The 26,375-nt window shown below is 39.5% G+C and overlaps 1 protein-coding gene across 1 annotated transcript in view; it reads left to right on the top strand.

Annotated features, from left to right (window-relative positions):
* Positions 1-26,375, top strand: part of ARHGAP10 (Rho GTPase activating protein 10) — a 183,960-nt gene that overhangs the window by 105,870 nt on the left and 51,715 nt on the right. The window contains exons 16-18 of the mRNA XM_060246668.1: positions 1,687-1,745; positions 7,348-7,453; positions 8,592-8,751. Coding sequence (XP_060102651.1) covers positions 1,687-1,745; positions 7,348-7,453; positions 8,592-8,751 — 325 coding nt within the window. The remainder of the gene's footprint in view (positions 1-1,686; positions 1,746-7,347; positions 7,454-8,591; positions 8,752-26,375) is intronic.

The raw sequence follows: 26,375 nt of genomic DNA, 5'->3' as shown, positions 1-26,375 counted from the left end.
AAGCATTATCAAGGACAGAATGAGTAGGCACATTGATGAACACGGGTTATTGAGGAAGACTCAGCATGGGTTCTGTAAGGGAAGATCTTGCCTCACTAACCTGTTACATTTCTTTGAGGGGGTGAACAAACATGTGGACAAAGGAGACCCGATAGATGTTGTTTACCTTGACTTCCAGAAAGCTTTTGATAAAGTTCCTCATCAAAGGCTCCTTAGAAAGCTTGAGAGTCATGGAGTAAAAGGACAGGTCCTCTTGTGGATCAAAAACTGGCTGAGTAATAGGAAGCAGAGAATGAGTATAAATGGGCAGTCTTCGCAATGGAGGACGGTAAGCAGTGGGGTGCCGCAGGGCTCGGTACTGTGTCCCATGCTCTTTAACTTGTTCATAAATGATTTAGAGTTGGGAGTGAGCAGTGAAGTGGCCAAGTTTGCGGATGACACTAAATTGTTCAAAGTGGTGAGAACCAGAGAGGATTGTGAGGAACTCCAAAGGGACCTGTTGAGGCTGGGTAAGTGGGCGTCAACATGGCAGATACAGTTCAGTGTGGCCAAGTGCAAAGTAATGCTCATTGGGGCCAAGAATACAAGTTGATGTGGTGTGAACTGGCAGAGACTGACCAAGAGAAAGATCTTGGGGTCGTGGTAGATAACTCACTGAAAATGTCAAGACAGTGTGCGTTTGCAATAAAAAAGGCCGATGCCATGCTGGGAATTATTAGGAAGGGAATTGAAAACAAATCAGCCAGTATCATAATGCCCCTGTATAAATCGATGGTGAGGTCTCATTTGGAGTACTGTGTGCAGTTCTGGTCGCCGCACCTCAAAAAGGATATTATAGCATTGGAGAAAGTCCAGAAAAGGGCAACTAGAATGATTAAAGGGCTGGAACACTTTCCCTATGAGGAAAGGTTGAAACGCTTGGGGCTCTTTAGCTTGGAGAAACGTCGACTGCGGGGTGACATGATAGAGGTTTACAAGATAATGCATGGGATGGAGAAAGTAGAGAAAGAGGTACTTTTCTCCCTTTCTCACAATACAAGAACTCGTGGGCATTCGAAGCAATTGCTGAGCAGACAGGTTAAAATGGATAAAAGGAAGTACTTCTTCACCCAAAGGATGATTAACATGTGGAATTCACTGCCACAGGAGGTGGTGGCGGCCATAACCATGGCCACCATATGGAGCAGAGGTCCATCAATGGCTATTAGCCACAGTGTGTGTGTGTGTGTGTGTGCATATATATATAAAAAAAATTTTGGGCCACTGTGTGACACAGAGTGTTGGACTGGATGGGCCATTGGCCTGATCCAACATGGCTTCTCTTATGTTCTTATGCCTGCCCTTCCTGCAAGTAGCCCAGGGTGCCATCTTGGCAACCCTGAGTGGTAGGCTAGTGTGAGAGAGTGTGAACAATCTAAGGTAGCCAGAAAGCTAATACCATGGGACAACTCATTTCCTTCACTCTGGCTATAGAACCCAGTGTTCCCCTAACCTTTGTGTAGTATTGATATGGGATTCCCTCCCTTTCTGTGTAGAGCATTCTGTAATAGTGGCAAAGGCCAATGTAAAAATATGCAGAGTATAGCTTGTGGTAGGGTGTACAGATTTTGTATTTGGAATGTTTGTACTTATAATTAAATTCTGATTTTATTTTGTTTAATCATTTCATGTGTCTTGTCTTTACAGAAGTCTTCCAGAGCCATTAATGACATATGATCTGCATGGAGAATTCATCATTCCTGTCAGTAAGTATTTGATTTACAATCCAATGTTAGCTTTCTTTTATTGTTGATCACAGACAATAAGGGACAAGTTAGTCTGGGGGTGGATGTATGTGAAAGGATCCAACCTGATGGCTAAGCCGTGAAAGCCTGTTTGTAATTGCATGTGATAAAGGGAATTCAAATTACAACCTGAATTCAGTTTAAGTAACTCATCCAGGCATCTCTTCTGACAGTCTGGAGACATGTGCTGCTGGATAGCTCTTTAAAAATAACTTGGAAATAAATAAAATAAATCTTCTTTGTTGTTTTATACAATTTCTGTTTTGGTATTTCTGTGTTCTTCACAAAATTCATCAGTAAACCCAGATTTGGGCAGCAACCCCCAAAGGCTTTTATAATAGTAGTCAAAATTGTACCTATAACTATAACTGAGGAGAGAAACTAAGCAAAAAGTTCTATTTTTAAAGAACCCAGATCCCTAAAATCTTAAGAGGCTATTGATTCGTAAGAAGCTCTCACTTCCATCTCCCACTTCTGTATGATTGGGTAGGGCACCCAAGTCATAACTGGTTACCTCACCTGTCTGTTCTGTGGCAATGTGGAAGGATCATCTTTCTACTAGAGGTAGGGGAGGGCTCCATACCAGTGCTTGGAGTCAGAAGAGCTGGGGGGGGGGGGAAGACATGATCTTCCTTTTCAAAGACTTCATGACTGTGGCTTCAAACAAGGGGTAGAAGGTATACAGCACCCTATCCATTCTTCTCTCTGCATGCCCTATCCCTCACATTAGAGAGCTGGCCTATCCTCCTCCTTGGCCAGGCTTCTGTCCAGCTCCCTATACTGGACTGCTAATCTTGTACAAGTTCTGTTGGGGTCCCAGATCTCCCTCAGGAATTCCCCTCCTCCCCCGGGGATGGCAATACAAAACCAGCAATCCAACCAGCTGGTCCTCCCCGAATGTGGAGCTCAGCTGATGGTTTCCAGCTCTCATCAGGACAAACCCCGTCTTTTCTGTTTAGTGTCAGCTGGGAGAGCAGCATGTGCAGCTTGCCAGCCCAGTGGTGATGCTGCTGGTTCCTTTATAGTCTTCCTGGGCGCCAGCCCATGGGGGTTGGTGCTGACATTGCTCCCATGACCACCCCCACTTTGGAGGAGCCACCACCCATCCATGGGTAAATTATTGCCCCTGGACACCCTGTTACAGGTATTCCTGTAAATGTATATATTGTTCAAAGATGCAAAAAGATTCTGTATATGAATAGACATTTAGCTGGAAGATGATAATCCTGGATTAATTTTTATTTATACGATTTATAAATGTCTTTTTTTACCATAAAGCAAGCATTTGCCCAGTTTTTCTGGAAGTATATTTCATGCCTCATAGTTATTTTTTTAATGAATGTATAGTATAGTATGTATAGTAAAAATGTATAGTAAAAATTTATCTTGGATCCAACAAAGGTACACAACTGCTTATATCCTTGAAGTGAACCTTGTCAGGTTCATACTTAAAATAATTGTGTTCTTTTAAATTTTTCAAAATAATAAATGTAAAAGTGAAATTAATTTTTTACAGCTAAAATGAAAGGCATGGGGAGGTTGATACAACAGCTTTGTTTGGATGAACAAATGAAGGAATTGTTTTTTATTTATTTACTTGTTTTATTTATAGTCTGCCTTTCTCACTAAGACTTAAAGCACTGAGACTGGAAGTCAATGGTCTGAAAGAGGAACTTGAAGGAAGAATAGGTGGAAAATGAAGTCCTCTGAAAAAATCTGAACATAAGAACTTAAGAAGAGAAGCCATGTTAGATCAGGCCAATGGCCCATCCAGTCCAACACTCTGTGTCACACAGTGGCCAATATATACATACATACATATATATATATATATATATATATATATATATATATATATATATATATATATATATATATATATATATATATATATATATACATATACACACACAGACACACACACACACTGTGGCTAATAGCCACTGATGGACCTCTGCTCCATATTTTTATCTAACCCCCTCTTGAAGGTGGCTATGCTTGTGGCTGCCACCACCTCCTGTGGCAGTGAATTCCACATGTTAATCACTTCTTAACAAGACTTCTAATAGGCAGTAAAATAGGTCTGGGATTACAGAAATTTGAAACAACCATAAATCTGAACAGATCAATGTTTTAAATCATTTTAAGTTGAAAAAGTTGTTGTGAGGTTCCAACAAAATATCAGTCACACATTTAGTTGACTAGATGGTATTTCTGTGAAAAAATGAGGCAAACAAAGTAAAGCACTCTGACAGTGAGTCCTTGCCTTGTTAAATTGCCTTAAGAGACTAGGGAAAGGAAAGACAGATATTTGAAAATACAATAATTTATAAATGAATAGGTCCTGGGGAAATTCTCATAGTTGGTGCTTATCACACCAGCCTCTCTCCCTCCTCCATGCTCTGCAAAGCAGGTAGTTGGGGACTTTGTAGTAAAAGGTGATGAAAAGTCCAAGAACTCTTAATACTTTAACAAAGGTGTATCTAAAAGATTGTCTATGGTTAATTTAAGTAGGGACAATATATAATGGTAGAATATAATATAGCATTACTAGTAAAGCCAGTTTGGTATAGTGGTTAAGAGTGGCAGACTCTAATCTGGAGAACTGGGTTTGTTTCCTCACTCCTCCACATAAAGTCAGCTCAGTGACCTTGGGTCAGTCACAGCTCTCTCATAGCTCTTTCAGCTCCACCTGTTGTGGGAATAAGGAAAGGTGACTGTAAGCCACTCTGAGACTCCTTCAGGTAGTGAAGAGCAAAATACAAATCCTCTTCTAACAAGCAAAGAAAAAATGTATAATGTGATACAAGGAAATGTATCTGTTCAGCAACAGTTTAATATTTCAGTTACAAACACATTTTTTAAATCCTGAAGAATCTATATTGTGTTGTGATTTTGGCAGACAAATTTCTTGACAATAATTAATTGACCTGCTGTGGTGGCACAATTCTGCAGTCCAGGTTCTGCAAGCAAAGGGAAAGCTGTACATAAGAACATAAGAGAAACCATGTTGGATAAGACCAATGTCCCATCCAGCCCAACACTCTTTGTCGCACACTGGCCACAATCGAGTGTTCCCTCTAAGCTTAGCTAATGTGAGCTAGCTCACAGATTTTTAGACTCCAGCTCATACATTTTTGTCTTAGCTCAGGAAAAATGGCAGCAGAGCACAATAATTTATGCAGTAGCTCACATCTTTAATGCCAGTAGCTCATAAAGTAGAATTTTTGCTCACAAGACTCTGCAGCTTAGATGTAACATTAGCCACAATCCAGATGCCATCAGTATGTCCACCAGTGGGGCCAGAACTCCAGAAACACTCTCACTGTTGCCTCTTAAGCACGAAGAACACAGACATCACTGCCCCAGACATAGTGTGCCATCTAATAGCCACTGATGAACCTTTGTGCCATATGTTTAGGCAGGATGGAGATTGGAAAGAGAATGTATATAGGAGCTGGTGGCAGTGCTACTGCACAAAGGGTGCAGAATGGTCTGAAAGAGGAACTTGAAGGAAGAATAGGTGGAAAATGAAGTCCCTGAAAAAATATTGCAACTTCTAATATTCCATTGCCTCTACACTAATGTGCAACATATGGGAAACAAGCAGGAGGAACTGGAAGTCCTAATACAGGGAGGGGACTATGACCTAATAGGCATTGCTGAAACTTGGTGGGATGACAGTCACAGTTGGAATATTAGGTATGACTTATTTAAAAGGGATAGACAAAAGGAAGGGCAGAGCTGTAGCATTATGTATGAAGGAAGTATGCACTTGTGAGAAAATACATGAATCTGAGCATGGCAGTTCAGTTGAGAGTCCCTGGGTAAAAATAAAAGGAGTAAGAAATAACAGTGATATTATGGTGGGGGTCTGCTTTAGACCACCAAGCCAGGCAGAGGATGTAGAAGAGATACTCCTACAACAGTTTGCCAAGTTATCAAAGAGAAGTGACTCAATGGTAGTTGGAGATTTCAGTTACTCAAACATCTGTTGGTAGTCCAACTTTGCTGAAAACAAAAGGTCAAATAAATTCCAGATTTGCCTTCCTGATAACTTGATTTTCCAGAAAATGGAGAAGAAAACAAGGTGATCTGCTGTACTGGACTTGATTATCATCAATAGGGAAGAACTGGTTAATGAGGTGGAAATAGTGGGTACCATGGGTTGTAATGACCATGTGATTTTGGAATTTATAGTTTTGGGGATGGGAAAAGCTGTATGTAGTCAGACATATAGGTTGGACTTCAGGAAAGCAAATTTTGAGTTATGCTGGGTAAATTCCCATGCTCAGAAATACTTAAGGAGAAGGGAGTTCAGGAGGAGTGGAAGTTTCATAAAAATGAAATATTGAAGGCACAATCACAGTTTGGCAAGGGATCCTGGAGGTTTTTGGACATGGACAAGGGGTCACTGGGGATGTATGTCTGTGAGGGAAGTATATATGAAGTTCCTACATTGTGCAGGATGTTGAACTAGAGGTCCCTTCCAGCTCTATGATTCTGTGATTCTTTGATTCTATAGCTAAGATGCATACTTTGGAGGAACAAAGGAGGGCTGGAAAAAGATAAAGATAACCAAAGAAAATGGGAACAAATAGACAGTTATGAAAATTTAGCAGGACAAATGGTAAGGTCTTGTGGCTTGATCTAGTTGCTTTATGGTTCTGTGCAAAAGTAATGTGTTTTATGAAGGAATAAAATTTATTTGTAATGGAATTGTTAGCACTGTTATGAGCAATAAGACCAGTAGAAAGTTACTACTGCCCTATGAGTTTAACATGTTTTTATTCTGAGTTCTTTAGAATGCTGTGCTGTTGTGCAAGGAGGGAGAATTACAGTTATTTAGATGCCCTTAGAGAACTCTCTTATAACTGGGGCTGTTTTTAAGGGTGAGCAAGTATGGTTGCATGTGCCCCTTAGGCAGATAGTGTCTTTAATCTTATCAGATGTGGGACCCAATGAATTGCAAGCTCGTGATGGGATGTCATATGATATCGGAGTCGGATGACAGGGACAGGCAGAGTTATGACTTCACCAGTGTCAAGGCTAGGGCTGTAGGTAGCCAGAAAAGCTGGGAAAGGAAACGTAAGCCAGGCATCAGGAAATATACTGAATATCAGCCATCACTACTGTGTGACCTTGCCTCACTGTCCTCTTCCTCCTCCTTTTGGCATGATACTCTTGCTCTCTACACAGGAGGATCTTTCAAAAGGTAGCTCCAGACCCACCAAATGGATTAACAAAGGCATCTCATCAATACTTTCAATGCAATAAAATGATTCTTCTATAGCAGTAGCACCATTCTTTACACTGAAATTTATTTCTAGACAGATGGAAAAACAACTGTATCAGTTTAGTTTTGAAAAATACATGGGGAAAGAAATATTGAAAAGACAAATTTAAAAAATTCCATCCTCCTTTTTAAAAAAGATGACACTAGGAACAAGGTGAGTTGATGGAAATACTTAGAACATGTATTGCTTTCCCATGAGTGTATGTTTATACCAAATGCATGCTTTAAGTAAAAAATTAAGAACTATTATGTTATTTTCTTATATAGAAAGTGGTAGCCCTGAGTCCCGTGTTAATGGTATACACTTTTTGGTCCATAAACTTCCAGAGAAGAACAAAGAAATGCTGGATATTTTGGTGAAACACTTAGCAATGTAAGCATTTACTCCTTTATGTGAAACATCTGTGACTGCTTTTCTTTGGGGGGGGGGCAGAATAACAAAATCCTTTAAAAAACATTAATATCAAGATGCAAAACATTAAAACTGCAGAAAAAATACAACTTTAGGCAGCCAGAAATGGTAAAAACAACTTTGAGCAGACATAAATGTTAAAAATCAATCATAAATATTGAACAAATCAACAGAGTTGAAATAACAGAATTTGATGCTGGAAGATGTAGTGCCAAACAAGAATCTATGGGGAAGCCATTTTAGAGTCAGGATGCCACAATTAAAAGTCTTAGTTTCTACCTGGTTCACCTCTGAAAATGGAGGCAAACAGAGCAAGACATCAGAGAACTATCCAATTGGGTGGATGAGGTCTATGGAAAAAAATGTATTTTCAAAATCCTAATTTAGTTTCCATATTTTTTTGTACTCCTTTGCATTCAGAGATAAATACCGTTCCGTATAGGATCCTGCAAAACAGATGTGAAGTTTACCTTGTTCTGTGTGTGTGTTTTGGAGAATGAGGCTAAAATGCAATCTATTAATGAAGACACATAAATGTTTGCTAGCTGCATTCTTGTTTTTAAAGATTTAAGTGATGGTGAAAGGAGAACTTATGGATAGTGGGAGATCTGTTTGTAAATGTTAAATTGGCTTTATGCCTCTGTCAGTTAAAATATAGATGTGTTACTCCATTTTAAAATGTAGTTTGTTACATTACGAAGGCAGAGAAAATACAAGATCATACTTCATTCAGAGTTTGACAGGAGAAGTAATCATTACACAAATTATTTTACTTGAGTACATTTTATTCCTGTCCTTCCTTACTTCAAGGAGCTCATGTCATCATACATTGTTGTTCTTTCCTTCTTTTTATTCTTACAATTATTCTCTAAGGTAGATTAGTCAGAGAGGGAATGACTGGCCCAAGTGTGCCCAGCAAACTTCACAACTAGAGTTTGAACCTGGGGCTTCTTGATCCTAGTCCTACACTGGCTCTCAGTGACACTGAGTCAATGTTTAAGGAAAGCAGTGTTTTTCTTGCAAGTTATGTATTCAGATACCAGTAATGACTCTTTATAATTTTGATTGTTCTCTTTTTTCCTTTTTTGTTCTTGAAAAGTGTTTCAAGCCATGCCAAGAAGAATCTAATGACTGTAGCAAATTTAGGAGTAGTGTTTGGACCAACACTAATGAGGCCACAGGAAGAAACTGTGGCTGCCCTCATGGACCTGAAGTTTCAGAATATTGTAGTGGAGATTCTAATCGAAAACCATGACAAGGTAAATATTTTGTTTTTATTCTTTGGTTTACACAGGGCTGTGCACATTTTAGCAACACAGGTTTGGACCCTGTGACCCTCTTGTACTAAACAAAGTGTTCTTTTGTCAGAGCAAGACTCCTCTGTAGATTATTGGATCCAAACCCCTGTGGTAAAATATACATTTTTAAACATTTATAGAGTGCCCTTATCCCCAGCGGGGACCCAACACGGTTTATGTTGTTCTCTTCTCCATACAGCAATGTAGTTGCATTCTGTTCCACCTTCCTGGTATCTTTTTGATGTATAAATGATATACCGGTACTTCTTGGAAAATGAGTCTTATAAAGAAGCTGAAAAACTTGAGATGTTGATTTAATCAGATACCTTGGTAGTCTAAAGAAATGGCAGTTTTTATTAATGAAAATCTTGGAAAATTTATTAAGAAGATATAAGGCACTCTGAATTTTCTGATACACAATCAGATAAGAGATAGTAAGTTGGATCCAGACTAACGTTTCTGCTCTAATGGAAGGGCCGAGGTATTCCACCAATTCACTCTTCCCACTGCAGACCAGTTTTCATCTCAGGTTGTTCCTGAGGGTCTCCTCATTCCCCACAGTAGCATTTTGAAGAGATCAGTGGGCTGCTGTGGGAGAGGAGGAGAAAAGAACATTCTGTTTTACTGACAAAAGTGTCTTGTGTGAATGGTAGTTTTAGTCTGGATCCAACACAGTGATTTTTATCTTAATTTATATTAGCTGTATTTGATCTGTGCAGTTTAAACTAAGCATGAAAGTATATATAAGAGGCATGGATATGTTTGGCTGATATTTTAAATGCAAATATAGTTTCTGATGTTTTTCCTATGTATGTATTTTATCTTGCTTTTTGTCCAAGCTCAGGAGACCTTACATGGGTTAACTTCTTCACTTTTATCTTTACAACTTTTCTGTGAAGTTAGAGTGACAAGACCAAGATCACCTACAGTGCTATCCTAAACATAGTTATACCCTTCTAAGTCCATTGAAGTAAATGGCTTAGAAAAGTGTAACTCTGCTTAATATAGATGTTACAGGTTTGGATGAAAAGATGGGAAACTACTGCTTTAAAGTATTCTGAAACTGAAAAATCTCAAAATTTGTTGGAAGTTTTTGCTACCTACAATGGCACTACTTAATCATTTTGAAATTGTTAAACTCTTAAAGTGAAATATCCATTGAAACTATACAAATTAACCAAGACAGGACTGAAAAATCAGCCATTGCAGTTATGTGATTATAAATTTGTGATTCACTGATCATGCAAGAGTAACTCTAATAATTCCTTCATTTATAAACATTGGCTTGGATCAAAATAGAGGAAGTGGAGCTGAATAACAGGAATGGAACTTTCCCTCCTCCCTTCTCCCACTGTATCTAACCTTTCCTTAACTCAACACTGCTTCAGGGGTCCTTGGACCTTCCCTTAACCCAACACTGCTTCAGGGGTCCTTGGACCTACAAGAACAGCAGTTGTGATTTGTGTATTGAGAGTGGGGAATTGACAGTTCCCCCCTCTTCTCCACTGGCAAAATTGTTCTCTGAGGGTCCAAGAACACAAGTTTAAGCCCAGCCTTTATTTCTGATTTTTTCTTGCAAGTGTTGAGTGGCAGCTGCAAGTGGAACACAGTGCCTCAAGCATCAGCATCAGTCCCTGAGGATCTGTTTTGCTATACCACCTCTGTTTGTTTTTTATAACATTTATTTCCTGCTTTTCCTCATGGCTGCTTAAAATGACTTAAAAATCATAATTAAAACATTCCAACTTAAAACCAGCAGGCTAAAATCTCTAGATACCACTCCCAGGATCCCATAGTTATATTGCATTAAAAACCCTGGCAAATAAAATGGACTTGCGATGCCTGATAAAAATGTCAAAAGACATGCTGACCTACTTGGTGAGCCCATTCTACAGAGTGGGAGCTACAGTGCAGAAGACACCAGGCTCTGGTTGCCGGGCAAGTTGCCTTAGATGGGGGAACCACCAGTAGGTGGTAGCCTGAGGATTGCCGTTGGTGCATGGGGGTATAGGGGAGGAGATAGGCCAGCATCATCTTTCTTGTCTGGATTCAGCTTCAGCTTGTTCTGCCTTAGCCATCAGATCACAGCTTCAGAGCAGTAGTTTAGACTCAGGGCAGAAACATGTAGAGATGTGGGTAATGAAATATAGAGTTGACTGTCATGTGCATATTGATGACACCCATTTCCAAAGTTTTAAAGGTTTTAGCAGCCTCATATAAACATTGAAGAGAACAGGTGGCAGAATAGAACTCTCCTGAACAAATCCTACCCTGCTGATTCTGCTCCTTCAGTGGAAACATTTTGTATGATAAGATAGCTCATACAAATGGCACCAGGTATTTTTCTTTCTTTTTTTAAAAAAAAGAAATAATCAAACACCTTCTGTACTTCAGAAAATAAAAGTAGGTTTCATGTCTGAAAATAGCAGTATCAATTTTCTCTCAGTTTCCAAAATAAAAACTTTTTTTGGCTTTTGCAGTGTTGTCTTTATGCCTCCTTGGGGTTCTGAGAAGTATATTTTATTTTAATATCTTTAATTGTTCTTATATTTCTACTGTCACTTCTGCTCTTGCCAGCAAGTATTGGCTTATTCAACTGACTTTCCTCTCCCACAGGCAGTTCTGCTGCTCTCCCAGACTGGCAAAAAGCTTGCTCGCAGTAAAGTGGAGACTTTCCTAGATTCATTATAGCCAAACTGGCAGACAGATATCTATGGAGGCATCATATTAACTCAGACTAAAAATGTTTTGGAATTTTTTTTCTGGATGATAACAGAGAGGTGGCAGTAGAGGCAAGCTGATTATTCACTGGTCATGCTTCAGCTATCACAGTAAAGGAACTCTGCTTATTCCTGGTTTCCTGACAAGTTCTTTTACTAGCAAAAGATGAGTTAATAAAATCCTAGTGATTGCTATGTGTTAAAAATGTCTCACATACATCATGCCACTAAACTGTAACGATTAAATCCCTGTAAGGTAGGCTATTATTATCACCCCCATATAACAAATGGGGAAGCTGAGGCAGAGAGATGTTTCTCCTCCAGAAAATTAATGGCTAGGCTGAGATTTGTTAAGGTGGTAAACTACAGTGCTCTTAACCATAGTGCTACATAAGCATTCAGAAGTGAAAATAGTTATTTACTGCAGGCCTGTGTGAGTGGGGATTTCAGCTGAGATCACAATACTTCATTGTACTGCTCTTTTATCTTGTTAAGATTTGTTAGATCCACAAGTTTTTTGCTTCTTGTGTAAGACTGGTACTAGATGAGGAAGAGTTTGTGTATAGTAATTATAATCTGTTGCCATATATGATGTTTTTTGTGTCCTCAGATATTTCCAGGTTCTATTAATGAGATGCATAACTTTTGGAAATTCTGTTGAAGTGAAAAATGAAGCTATGACAATCCTGGGCTGAAGCCTACCACTCCATTCAGGTAATGGCAATGCATTCCTTTGGCACAAGGAGACTTCCTCTGACACAAGAGGCTCCTCCACTTGAAGAAAAGCCTTCTACATCATAGTACAGCTCCTGGTGTCAAAGCAAAGCAATGCACTGGTGTTAGCTGAGTGGCCTGGTAGGATAACTAAATTAGTTAATTCTTAGTTAATTCTTTTAGATACCACATTAAATTAATACATTAAACACAAAAACTACACAATCCAAAATGATCAGCATACAGCAGCATAGAGAAAAATGCAGCAGACTTGAGAATCATAAAAGTCTTTGAAAATATAGCATTTCACTTCTTGTCTAAAAATAACAATAGATTAGGACCAACAAATCTCCATCAAAGGGAGTTCCATCATACTTGAGCTTGATACTTGAATAGCTTCACTTCTAACAGGGAACTGCAACAATAATTCTTTGGATGATCTTAACTACAGGAGACATATGGGAGGAGTTTCTTAGTATATCCTGAACCAGGCTATTTAAGACTTTAAAACTTAAGACCAGCACCTTAAGTCTAATCAGAAAACATGCTCATCATAACCAGTGTAATTTAGGAGGAGTCAGTGTTGCCTTTATTCTTTATCCTAATCTTTCAAAAGCTGGGCTACTGCTTCCATTAAGTTTCTAATTGTCTTCAAGGGCATCTAAAATATACACAGTAGAAAAGCTGAAAGGGTACCAGAGTACGCAGTACACCACAGTAGCTCATTTGACTCAATCCTTGGCATTCACAAATGAGTCAGCCATTGCCTCTCTGTCCCGCTCATGTTTGTGCAGTATGAGAGACTATTCCTTATACAAAAATCAATAAATTCTTGATGATTATCTTCTTTGTCTTGCCTGGATTAAGTTTCAGTTTATTCACTTTCATTCAACCTGTTACTGAAGGAAAAAAATAGGAGTCTTGGAACACTGTTATTTTGAATAAGCTCAGAAATTTTGCATGGATGCTAAAAATCATGGTATATATATATAGGAATCCTGTGAGAATTCATATTACAACTCCCACATGGAAATGCAGATGTTTCCAACTATTCAAAGGACAATTCCTATGTGTTAGAAGAGGAACCACAATAAATCAATGTTTTATATTTTCAGGCCATGAAAATGGTCCAGAAGGATACCATGGCTCATAGTAAAGGCAGTGGGCATTAAGGAAAATTATTAGGGTCATACTCTCCCAGACTTTCTCTTAGTATAGATTATCTCCTAAATATCTTTCCATTCCAAACTTTTGTCATAAACCAGATTAAATTTAATTCAGATAATCTATTTCATATCAAAGCACGAACAGTTGATTGACTGCTCATTGACTGAGAATAGTAAACATGGGTATTAAGATAGGGCTTTTTAATAGGAATTTTGAAATTGCTTCCTTAGAGTTTTCTTGTAATTATGGATTACATTCCTGATTTTTATTAATATCTTTCATCAACAAATGTTCAATGGTCAGTAAAGGCTAGGTTTAGGGAACCATGTGATAAGATTAATGAGAAACTGAAACTCATCCAATAGAACTGGGCAAGAGGAGGTACTCAACTCTCATGCCATATTCTGAATCCTTAAAGAAGAGTTCAGGTTGGAGTGATCTTTGCAGATAAAATTGGTCAATACTTTGCAAAACTTTCACAACAAGCTTTCTGGGGATGTATTGCTATCAGTGTATGAACACTAATGGCTCCTCTCACTATTGTGAAAAGTTCTGCTGGATAAGACTATGTGGATACAATGGTGTGACGGTAAGGTATGGGTTAAACAGAAAACCAAGGACGCATAGAGCCTGCGTCAGGTGACCTGAGGGTGGGGGCAGAGTGCTCGGAACTCTCAGTGGAGTGACAGCTAATAGCTGAGGCAGTCAGTTGGTGTCTGACAGAGGCTGAAGTCAGTTAGTGCCTGACAGAGCCGGAGAGAGTTAGTGCCTGTCAGAGTCTGAGAGAGTTGGTCTTTGAGGGAACTGGGGCAGTAGCTGTGGAAAGTCTTCGTGAGAAGCAAAGTTGACTGCTAGCTCTATAAAAGCAGCCAAGGGACTGTGTGTGTGACAACAGAAGAGTCACTGTGAAGACCTGAGTGGTCACAGACACATATTTACATCTCTTAAGATCTAGAGAGGTGGCTGAGGGAATATATGTGGGTCTAGAACTTTGAAGGGCTGGGAGTAGAGGCTCCAGTCAACTTGAGAGACTTGGCACATTACACCTAAGAGGCCAGCCTTTACTAGTGGTGGAGAGTGTATTATATAGGAACTGTGAACCTGAGAAACCTAAGAAGAAAGTTATATTAGAAAGCCTGAAACAAGATATTATAAAGCCTAAAGTTACTGAGCAACTTGTTAACTGTGTGAGATACATTATAGCCCGTGTAAATAGCTCCCATATCCCCAGTTGAAGTCTTTGTGTTGAATTAAATATCTGTGGTTTACCTTAAAGTTCTCTGGTGCCTATATTTTGAAAAAAAACTAACAAAACTGCTGTGGTCCCCTACAAAGTGAATTATATATACATCTGAAAGCAAAACCAAAACAAATACCCGAAGAGACTAATATATAGAGAAATCCAAATCATACCCACCCCTTGAGTACTATATTCCTGAGGTGAAAGTTTTAAAAAGAACTGAGGAGAAAGAGGGGCTGGGGTAGAAAAAAAAACAGCACATAGAAGCGATTAAGTGAGACTGTGAGGCGGGTGCTGTTATAATTAGAGACTGGACCCTCAATCCAGGTTTGATACTCCACTCCTCCACATGTAACAGCTGGGTATCCTTGTGTCAGTCACAGTTCTCTCAGACCTGTTCTCAAGAGCAGTTTTCTCAGAGCTCTCTCAACCCCATCTACCTCACAGGGTGTCTGTTGTAGGGAGAGGAAGGGAAGGGGATTGTAAGCAACTCTGAGATTCCAACTGTAAATGTAAATCTAAGTCTCCCTTCCTCCTCCTCCTGCTCCTCCTCCATCTTTTTCATCATCTTCTAGTCAGGTCTCCAGAATACATGGCTACATAATACATTTATAATACGTGAACTTGAGGTCAAAATAAAAAAGGAGTAGAAGAAGGATTTGCAGAAGGCTGACTAAGCTGTCCAGAAGCAAACAGCTGAATGCAGAGCCAGAAGAAGGGAAAGCTTGAAACTGTCTAATAACTTCTTTCCTTTTAACACATTTTATTTCAATTTCACCATCTCCACATTTCCTGTGTACAATCAGTAGTGGGCGTTCCATCTTGTTCAACATTAAGAGGTCAGCAAACTTCTATGAAGCACATTTCACTTTTAAAAAAGGCAAAAATAATTGTCTCAGATGCAAGTGAACCATTCAGCTGCTGGCTAGTAAACTGCAAGAGGCTTTAAAAACTGTTCCTGTGCCCACCCACGAATGCACATGAATGTATGGCTGGTCAGTATTTCACTCGGAATTTGTAGTAGTAACTATAAAAGTACTCTTCAGTGAAGTGAAAACGAATCTTTAAAAAGGTGTTTGTGCTTTTCCCAGGAGCCTACAAAGAGACAGGGAGGGCCATAATCTATTGCATGAAGCAGGACATACCTGGCTAGTCTTTTTCATGTAAAATATAAAAGAAGGGGGTGCTTAAAAAAATTCTTCATTTTATTCTTGATGCAACAGCTTTTCATTTTAAAACCATTGTTCTGTGTTCAGTGAATGAGTGGACAATTATTTGGTCATTTGCTAGCAAGCAATAAAACATAGTAATGCTTAGATTCTAAGATGGCTGCACATTGACCCTCATACATAAGCACATCCTTTACTGGCTTCTTATGTAATAGAACTCAGATGAAAGCTGTCAAATGTGTAGTTTTGAGAAGCATGAACACATATGCTATATAAATCAAGATGGCTTTGAGATAAATTTTAAGTTACAAAACAAGATGCCAAAACGTTACAGTACAAATGGTAAATTCTAACATCCACACACAGTATGCTTTCTCGATTTTCATATACTGTATATTATTTTGGAATACTTCCCCTCAATTCAGATATAAAATTTCCAAATGGAATAGACAGCTGTTTCCCTGCTGTTTAAAGTACAGTGCAGCAAAGACTCTTAAGTAGACAAACAGAAAAAAGAATAAAAAATTGAATTCAGATTATTGCTACTCGCTTTACTGCTGGCTGCCAGGACTTACTAAGGTACCATTTTTGCATATGTTTAGTCTATGAAGATGGCACATGAGGGCTCTGAAGAGAATTCTGTTAATTCTATTTGGTGATTTAAAAAAAAAGAAATAAAAATCAGGATGTAGTCCATAACACATTCTTCTAGAAAAATCTAATTGTAGAAATGATGTAGCAAAAAAAAAAGCAAACTTCTTCAAGAGGCAAAACAAAAGAAGAAGACCGCAGATTTATACCCCGCCCTTCTCTCTGAATAAGAGTCTCAGAGTGGCTTATAATCTCCTTTATCTTCCTCCCCCACAACAGACACCCTGCGAGGTGGGTGGGGCTGAGAGAGCTCTCCCACAAGCTGCCCTTTCAAGGACAACTTCTACAAGAGCTATGGCTAACCCAAGGCCATTCCAGCAGCTGCAAGCTGTTTCCTCAATTAAAGGGCCATGCAAAAGAGTCCCATTTGCTACAAATGCAAGAAAGCCTTGTATAAGGAGATCTTGTGTGAGTGAATTAACTTGGTTTTCTTATATTGTGGAGGCTCTTCATTTTGGTCCATTAACTAGTCCATTGCAGCATTTTACTACTTTGTGGTCTCCGTGCATCATGCTGTGCTCATGTAAAACACTATCTTGAAACTAGAGCTACAAAAAACGGTATGAAAGCATAGTAAGACACTGCATGCTCAGAGTGGAGTGGGCAGAAATGCTGCTCAGTTCCTTCCAATTTGAAGACTCTACAAGCAGATTACCTGCAGTGGGGAAGGAAGGTAGGCAGTACTGAATGCACAGATAACTATTTGAATAACCAACACCTGTTATGCATTGAGAACTTGGCCCTTTCTTCCCTCTGAATTCATTTGACTGTAAGCTTAGCCTTCCATCTCCATAAGAACATAAAAAGAAATTTAGATCAGCATACTGTTTTACAGTACTATGGATGGACAGCAACAGCTTATAGAGACCTTCCCCTGGTGCTGCCTCCTGGCACTGGTATTCAGAGGTTTAGCTGCCTCTGAATGTGGAGCTTTTTTTTTTTTAGGCACATGGCCAGTAGCCACTAGAATACCTGTCCTCCATGGAATCTGTCTAGTCCTCTTTTAAAGCAGTTGTGCTTCTCTGGCATTGAGTTCCACATTTTAATCATTCATTTTGTAAAGAAGTATTTCCTGTTGTTGAAGGGAGTTGATTTTTTTCTTGTCCATCAGTGAAATATTTATTTAAAGGTCTTAATAATTTGTAGCCTCCACTATCATGGAGCTTCTCTTTGGTTCTTGCTCAGTTTATACCAGTGACTGCCTATGACCTTTGCTTACTCTCCTTCAAAAATGGGTACTTTGGAAGCTGCTTCTTCAACTAGAAAACCTAGGAAGTGGCATGCTGTATTCTGTGACACTGCTTCTCTGTGCAGAAGGACAAAGTAGCATTATGGCTTAACCTTTACTTTCAGTTCAGCGTTGTTCCTGATTTTCACATTAGCCAGGATATAGCCCTGCTTGTTTTCTTCCAGGATGGTAAATGTGACTGGGAACTGGAAGTCTTCAAGGTAATAACCTTGCATTTTGATCAGAATTTTTAGAATTACAATTATCCTTTTCTTTGTTACACTCATTCCAACTAGAACCATTGTATGGATTCTGAAGTATATGCCAATCTGTTTGTTTACAACATTAGATTTTGCTGTGAACTGGCAAAAACAGCTACCATAAGACATCGTTTATTTATTTAATTCTATTTTTAGCTTGCCCTTCCCATAGGACAGGCTCAGGGCGGGTTACATCATAAAAACAATCAACAATAAAAACAGTAAAAGACCAATTTAAAATATATAAAATCTAAAACTACAAAGTGACAATAGAGACTAAAATGGCAGGTTCTGCCTCACAGACATGGCCTATTGTCCAGGTCCAGCAGATCTTATAATACTGGGATGGAATGAAAGGGGGAGGCCGGTAACAAGTGACGTCCACTGCCTCAGCTGAAAGCTTGGTGAAAGAGCTCTGTTTTACAGGCCCTGCGGAATTGGAGCAGATTCTGCAGGGCCCAGATCTCCAGGGGGAGCTCATTCCACCAGAAAAAAAAGGCCCTGGCTCTCGTCGAGGCCAGATAGATGTCTCTCTGGCCGGGTATTACCAAAAGCTGTTGGGTCGCTGATTGTAAAGACCTACAGGGCTCATACAGGGAGAGGCGGTCCTGAAGGTATGCTGGCCCCTGGCCATATAGGGCGTTAAAGGTAAATACCAACACCTTGAACTGGATCCAGTACTCAGTAGGTACCCAGTGCAGTTCAGGATGGCTCCGTGCCCATACAGGTGATGATGTCAGTATTAACTAATCCAATGGCTGGTGTGAGTTTTCCACCTCATTTGCACTTTTGTTGGCAGAATATATACAGAAGTTTCTGACCTCTTGAGTGTGTCACCTGCATAGTTGTAAACAGCATTGCCAAAGTATGGACAGTTACCAATCACAGCTTGCTATCTGTAAACGAAAAAGTGCTTGGGTTACAAAACAACTCCCAAAATGTATGCATTTTGCCAATGGAGTAATTTTTAACCCCAAGTCCATTTAACATTTTGTGGTTAACCCCCCCCCCCCCTTGTGTTCATTAAGAAAATAATCCTGCTCCATGTCACATTGTGTTTTCAAGGTCTGGATGCTTTGCTACTGTGAAACTCAATGATTTCTACAACCAGCCCTAAACAAAAAAATGTCTTCATAGGAATTGCTTAAGCCTAAGTTACTTTAGGAGTTGGACTTGTAATATAAATATATTCACAATGCAATATTTATTTATTTAGTTATATGGTTGCTTAAGGGTTCTGGTCCATTGTATGAAAGCCCTGGCTACCTCCTTTGTTATCTTTTCCTGTATGTTTAGAATATGGTCAAACATCTTCAGTCACTGTGCTCATTGTAAAAGCCAAGTTTTGCAGGACTCTCATCCTAAGGACACTACCATCCTCCTCCAAACAGTACAGCCACATAAAGCTACTCAGTTTTCTTATTGCAAATCTCTTTGCCTTAAACTGGGCAATTTTCAGGGTAGATATGAAGGGACTGAAAAGGAAGGCACAAAACAATTCATACACTGTATAGTCTTAAGAGGAATAGGCAGGATCCTAATCGAAGGCACTCAAACCTTCCCAGGGATTTCTTGAAACAGATACAGAACTATCTATATACTGTTAGCCACCCATAGCCCCCATTTCTGGATAGCCCATGAATCAGGGCCATGTGAAGGTTAAACTGATTTTCCAGCAAACTTGGGGCACTCCCCAGTTTGCAGAAAAAAAAAATTAAATGTTTTTTTAAAAAATTCTCTGAAAGGTAAAACAGCATTCTCTGTGAAAGGGCAGAAAACACACTTCTGGCAGTTAATGGCAGCTGTACAGCCCAGGGATGGGTCTGACAACAGTGGACCAGGCTGGGAGCTGTACTGGGCATGCTGGTGGCAGCACAGTCCAAGAACTGCACTGGGCCCAGCAGCAGTGGTGTAGCCCACTCTAGGCCTGGCAACCCCACAAGCCTGGAACTCTGTGTTGGAAGTGGTGGCAGCACAATCCAAGAAGAGCCTAGAGGCCATGCTGGGCCTGGCGGCAGCTACCAAAAACCTCAAAGCTCCATGCTGGACCCAGCAGTGACTGGTGGAGAGCTTTGGGGGTCATGCTGGGATTGATGAGAGAGTGGGGGGGATGGGATTTTCCCTGTGAGTCTCATGGGGCCCCACTTGTTACATGCAATTGCACAGTTAATCACTTGGAAGAGTATCAGATACCTGATTTTCTGTGGTTTTCACAGGATTTTAGTTAAACTGGATTATAACATGTGGACATGATCCAGCTAAAGTTAGATACACATTCCAGTTCCACTTTTTTCATGTGAGAGAATGAGATGGGCTGTGCATTTTGATCTTGAAATCTCTGGGACTTAAAAGTAAATCATAATAACCAGCTTTTTCTTTTTAAATCCTTGAATTGATACACAAAGTAGATGTGCAATTATGCCAATAGGTGTAGGAGCAGGAAAGTGTTTTGGCTTATTCTGTGACCTTGAATGATCTTGCTGTTGACTATTTAAAAATTCCCAAGAGAATACAACTTTTTTTCAGTCCTAATGTCTGATTTTCTGCATTAGGTGATCTCGATATCTATACATTGTGGATTCTTCCACTGTCAGTTAAGAAAGATAAAGCTAGCAGATTAGTTAGATGGTCCAAATCAATGCTCCCTCTAAACTGTGGAATCCTGTGAGCAAAAACTCTACTTCATGAGCTACTGGCATTAAAATTGTGAGCTACTGCATAAATTAGTTTGCTCTGGGGCCATTCTTCCTGAGCTAAGACAAAAAGATGTGAGCCGGAGGCTAAAAAACTCAGTTTAGAGGGAACACTGGTCCAAATCATAGCTCAGTTGTTCCAGGCTTAATATTCTTTAGCTGTGTACATGCAACCTAAGATTTATCACCCAACCTTTTGTTTTATTATACTATCTTGGTAAGGGGTGGGGGACCCACAACCTAAGCCATGTACTTCTAAAGCGCCTGTTCATTTAAATCACTCGATTCATATAAGTAGTATTTAAAAAAACTGTGAAATAGGATTGAATACAAAATTGATGAATAAAGTATAGTTTTTTAAAAGAATTGTCAGGAAAAACTAATTTGTTTTGCTCATATATGTACCTTGCCAGGAGTAGCACTTTTAAAACATTCTTGATATTTAGGTAGTAGTGGAGAGTACCAGCTGAGTCCACTATATTTGTTCATACCTCTGGCAAGTGTTTGCATTTCAGTCTTGGTATATTTGTTAACTGTCTCTTATTCTTCAAATAATAGCTACTATTGGGAATGTTCATGTCATGAATTGTTAAATGGGGAACACGATCAGGATACAAAGAAAACTGCAGCCTTTGTACCAAGTGTACTACTTTTAGAAAAGGCTGAGTTAACAAATTCATAAATTGCAAGTGATGAAAGAGCATATGTTACATTTTAACCTTGGATTTTTAAAACAAGGTTTCATAGCTGGCCATTTTACCAGTAATTTCTTGTGCTAGTGATTACGGGATAAGTATACACAGGTTTTTATAGTTACATCTAATCCCATTCAGCAAGAATGTGCACATGCACACCGAGTAATGGTGTGTGCATAGAAAATGATACAATTGTCCTCTTTATTAAATAGCACAAAATAAAATGGACCTGTGGATCATTCCACATGCATTTTTGCATATTAGAGTTACTAGTACTGTTGCTATTATACCTTTCTTCTCCCATAGAATTAAGGTTATCCAGGATGCCTTCCATCTCCAGACATATTGGCTTAAGAAGCTTGGGCCCAGTTGCATGTACCAGCAGCAGTAGGCTTCTAAATGCAGGTTTCTGAATTCCTCAGGCTGCAGTGTGAGAGCCAATTTTTTTAGCAGGTTCGGTCCACATTCTGCAAAGCTGACTCCCTTTCCCTGCAGGTTTGGGGGATGCCATTTTAACTGTTTGTGGCAGCCCAATTCAGTTTGAGACCATGCCATGGGGAGAGGAAAGGCCCCTGCTTCCCCCCTCACATACTCTTTCCCTGAGCCAAAATGTTCCCATAGGGCAGCTCCAAAACAGGGCAGATAACTCCCCTCAGATCGGTTTTGTCTTGGGAAAATGGTATGTGTTGGGGTGGGGGAGGGGGAGGCAGGAGGTCATTGTGTCGCTATGTCATGTTCCCAAGCTGAATGCCCATCCCCACACACTTTTAAAACATTTTCATAGCTGCTGTGTGGCTGAGGAGAAAGCAAGTCAGGTCATTTTTAAAAAATATTGTGTAACTTGTCCCTGACTTCTGATTGTACACAGAACCAGAATATCAAAGTTGAAGGATGAGGCAATGCTCAAGAAGAATTATAAAGCAGTATTTGGACACATAATACCCTATCTGATAGCTATGGGAGAATTTTGTTTCAGAGGATAGCCATGCTGGTGTGCAATAGAAGAGCTAGATCTGAGTCCTATAGCACCTTAGAGACCAACAAGATTTGGGAGTATAAGTCAGGTATCTGATGAAAGGTGCTTTGATTCTTGAATACTCCCAAAATCTTGTTGGTTTCTAAGGTCCTATGGGAGTCAAATCTAGCTCTCTTCTATGGGGGAATTGTACTGGAACTGAGATGGCTTGCAGCAATGATCAGAATTTTTATCCTGTTGCTATTTTTACAGTATTTTGAGAGAAAGTTGGGTAATGTTAAGGTTTGTCCAATTTTTCAATTATTGCAGGATTTAAAATGCAGAAATGGATTGGTGAGTGCCATATTTCACTGTAGCATAACTTATATATTTATTATTCAACCAATCTTGAGTCATCCTCATTTCCCACTATATCAAAGATGACGGGCTTTGTGAGAAAATCAGAAAAAATAGTTGATTAACAAGGAATGGCAAGATGTAAAAAAAAGAAAATTGTAAGAGAAGGAAGAAGGGACCCAGAATTGCTTAAAGATGAGTCCTTTGAGCCTTCTGTTTCCTTTAGATTATGACTTTTGTAGCTCACTTTTTACAAGCAGCACATAATAGCAAATTGAATAACAATGAAAATGTAATAATAGAAAGCACTAATAGGGCACAAAGGCCGGGATTTTAAAAGCCCACTGAAACTAAATTTGCAAAAGATTTGCAAAGTTTTAGCTGTGTGGATTTCTCAAGGCAGGACATTCTAGAACTTCTGGCTTCCTTAGACTCCATCACAAAATCTCCAGGAATGTTCCACCAACCTGGAGCTGCAGAATCTTGTGAGCAAAAATTCTACTTTGTGAGCTACTGGCATTAAAGCTGTGAGCTGCTGCATAAATTAGTGTGCTCTGGGGTCATCCTTCCTGAGCTAGGACAAAAATGTGTGAGCTGAAGGCTAAAAATCTGTGAGCTAGCTCACACTAACTCAGCTTAGAGGAAACACTGGACAACTGTAGTCAGGACTGGGCCCAAAGAGTTCTCCCTCAAAGGCCAAAATATGCCTGGGAAGGGCCTTCCCCACACCTCTTGCTGAGAGAACCAAGCTTGGTTGCTGTTTACTTACAGAAGCAACAACTTCTGTCAGTTGCCTAGCAACAGTTACTGCCTCATAGCTTCCTCAGTGGCTCATTTCTCATCTGTCCTGGGTCTGGCAGTGGGTGGGGGACAGGGGAGTCAGCCAATGGGAGCCCAGAGGTGGTGACTGATGTGTGATGGGCCAGTGGTATATGGAGTGCACCCATAAGCCAGTGGGAGACCTAAGTTTGGTGTCACCACAGGGCTTTTATAATAGAAAGAATTTATTAATTATTTATATTTTATTATTTATTTATATCACTGTATGTTATGTATTTGCTTTTTGTATTATCCTGTTGTTACCTCATTCCATTCTCCCTTTGTAGTACCATTTTCTGCATTGTTTGGCATTATGTGTAATGATTTTTGCTTTGTTTCAAATTAATGTCATCTTAATCTTATTTCATTGTTTATTAGGTGTCTCATCTGATTGGTTGCATTGGCATATACTTTGTAATCTCTTTTGAGTCTCAGTGAGAAGAGTGGACTATAAGTAGATAAAAAATTTAAAAATTATAGAATAAGGCTGTGTGCAGGATTTTTCTCTAAGTGAACTCACATAGAGTAAAGCCACAGTAGCTGGCCACAGGTTCAGAATCCACAACCTTCCCCTGTGAATATAATTCCTGTGGAGCAGCATGTATTAGCAAAAGAAGTAGGTTCAGGTAATTACTGTGAAGTATGGCTGAAGGGTTTCCAAGTGCTAGGATGAGAGATTCAGTTATAATATTATGCCCAGAGTGTTAGGATGAGAGATTCATTTATAATATTATGCTCAGAATGGCATAGGGTTGCCAGTCCCCAGTTGAGGGAAGCGAAGGGGATCCCCTAGTTTGGAGGCCCTCCCATCTTGACACTCCATTATGTCCTATGGAGACCGGTTCCTGTAGGGGATAATGGAGAATTGATCCATGCTTAACTGGGGCTGTGGGAGGGCTCTTTTTTGAGGTAGAGGCACCAAAATTTCAGCATAGCACCTGATGCCTTTCTTCAACACCCCCCCCAAAGTTTTAAAAAGATTGGACTAGGGGATCCAATTCTATGAGCACCAAAAGAAGGTGCCCCCATTCTCCAATATTTCCAATGAAGGGAAGGCATTTAAAAGGAGCACGGTCCCTTTAAATGTGATGGCCAGAACTCCCTTCAGGGTTCAATCATGCTTGTCACAACTTTGCTCCTGGTCCCACCCCCAAAGTCCTCTGGCTCCATCCCCGAAGTCCTCAAATATTTCTTGAGCCAGACCTGGCAATCCTGGAGTGGCACAATGTTCGAGATTAAATTCCACTAAATGTAAATGACACAAGTGATACTATTGATGAAATGCCATAAGTCATTTGTATGTGGCTTGTCATCCATCATTATTATTACATGGTAATTGTTTCATAGATATGAAATGTGTCAGTGAGCTTTGACCTGACTTACGAAGCATTTTCAGTGAAATAGTCAGTGCTGATTAAGTTACTCTTTTCTTTGTCAGGATTTAGATTTCAAATACTGTAGGGCTTTTTATCTACACCTTCTTCATCATGTTTAAATTATTACAAGTTTTGTTGGTTTAATAAAGCCTGAAAATTAAGACAGAAATTTAAACCCAAGTACAGTCTCTAATGAAAAATGACAATAATGATTCATTGAATAATTAGTTACATTCTACAGATACTTTGTGTGTGTGTGTGGAGAGAGACAGACACACAGAGAGAGATTTTCAAATTATATGTATAGCAACCCCATGGGTATCCCTGTAGATATTTTATGAGGCAAAAAGTCTTGTTTGATGCTTTTATTTGATTTTTCATATCTCATCTTATGGCGTATAGCTGGCAGGATGATTAGCAAAATCAATAATGCTAATAACAAATAAAATGTTTAAAAGCAACAATACCTTTATTAAGAATATAAAATTATACCAAAGGTTAGTTCCCACTAGCTTTGACCACTGGAAAAGCTATGTTTGTGGGTCATGGGACGTGCATGTATTAAAAGGCACATAGGATAGAGGCTGTAATAAGGAGGGGAACTGGCTACAATTGAGTGAAGAAGCTGACTGGCTTCAATCCCAAGTTTAAACCACAGGGCACACAGGTACATAAATTACCTTGGTCAGAACATCAGTTCTTCTTGCCCTCCGAATGCTCATTAGAATAGGAATGCCCTCATTTGTTTGGTGAAGGTAAGGAGGATACTGGGCTTGGAAGGCTTCATTTTGGGAGATGGTTTCTATACAGTTTTTTCAATCTTTCGAGGCCCCATATTCCACTCTGTTGCTTCTGTTCCAACACAATACAGTGGTCTTTTTTAAGGCTGAAACAGAGTTTTTAACTGATGTAGGACACTGAATAAATATAAATCTGGGCTGGATGGCCAGATCTTTGGCTCTTTCCTCATTTAAACTATGGGGGTCCTTGGCTGCTGCAGTTCCAGTCTGATCCATCTCCTAGTCAGTATGATAGCAGGACGATAGAAGTGGGATAAGAGAGTTCCGTGAGACTGGGCACAAAGAGCCACCATACAGAGCTCCTTAGGTGGCCACAGACCCTGCCCCCCCCCGAGTCCTAGCCCCCACAAAGGCACAACTTGCTTTCCATTTGAGGCTAGATGGTACTTTTTTGAACTAACAACTAGAAATCATTAGCCTTGCTTTCCAGTTTAGCATTAATAATGTAAAGACTGTATTTGTGGTTCTGAAATGTAGGAAGTCTGTTTAGAGCACTTAGGTAAAACTGAGGCAAGAGGCTGTTAGTACCAGAAAGTCTACATTGTCTCATGTAAAGTTGTTGAATCTCTGGTAGTATCTAGAATTATTTAAATGTTGAAATTAAACAGCAAAACACGTCACACTTATCCCTTCAAATTCCTTCTCTTTAATATGTAGTCTGGAGTAGCAACACTTTGATACAGAATTATTTTACTAATCCCCTTTATCAGTTAACATCCTGTATTTTATATCCATATAGGA

This window comes from Heteronotia binoei, chromosome 9, assembly GCF_032191835.1.
Source record: "Heteronotia binoei isolate CCM8104 ecotype False Entrance Well chromosome 9, APGP_CSIRO_Hbin_v1, whole genome shotgun sequence".
In the NCBI taxonomy this organism is placed as follows: Eukaryota; Metazoa; Chordata; class Lepidosauria; order Squamata; family Gekkonidae; genus Heteronotia; species Heteronotia binoei.
Note: the sequence above shows the minus strand (reverse complement) of the source record. Positions and strands in the feature narration are given on the sequence as shown.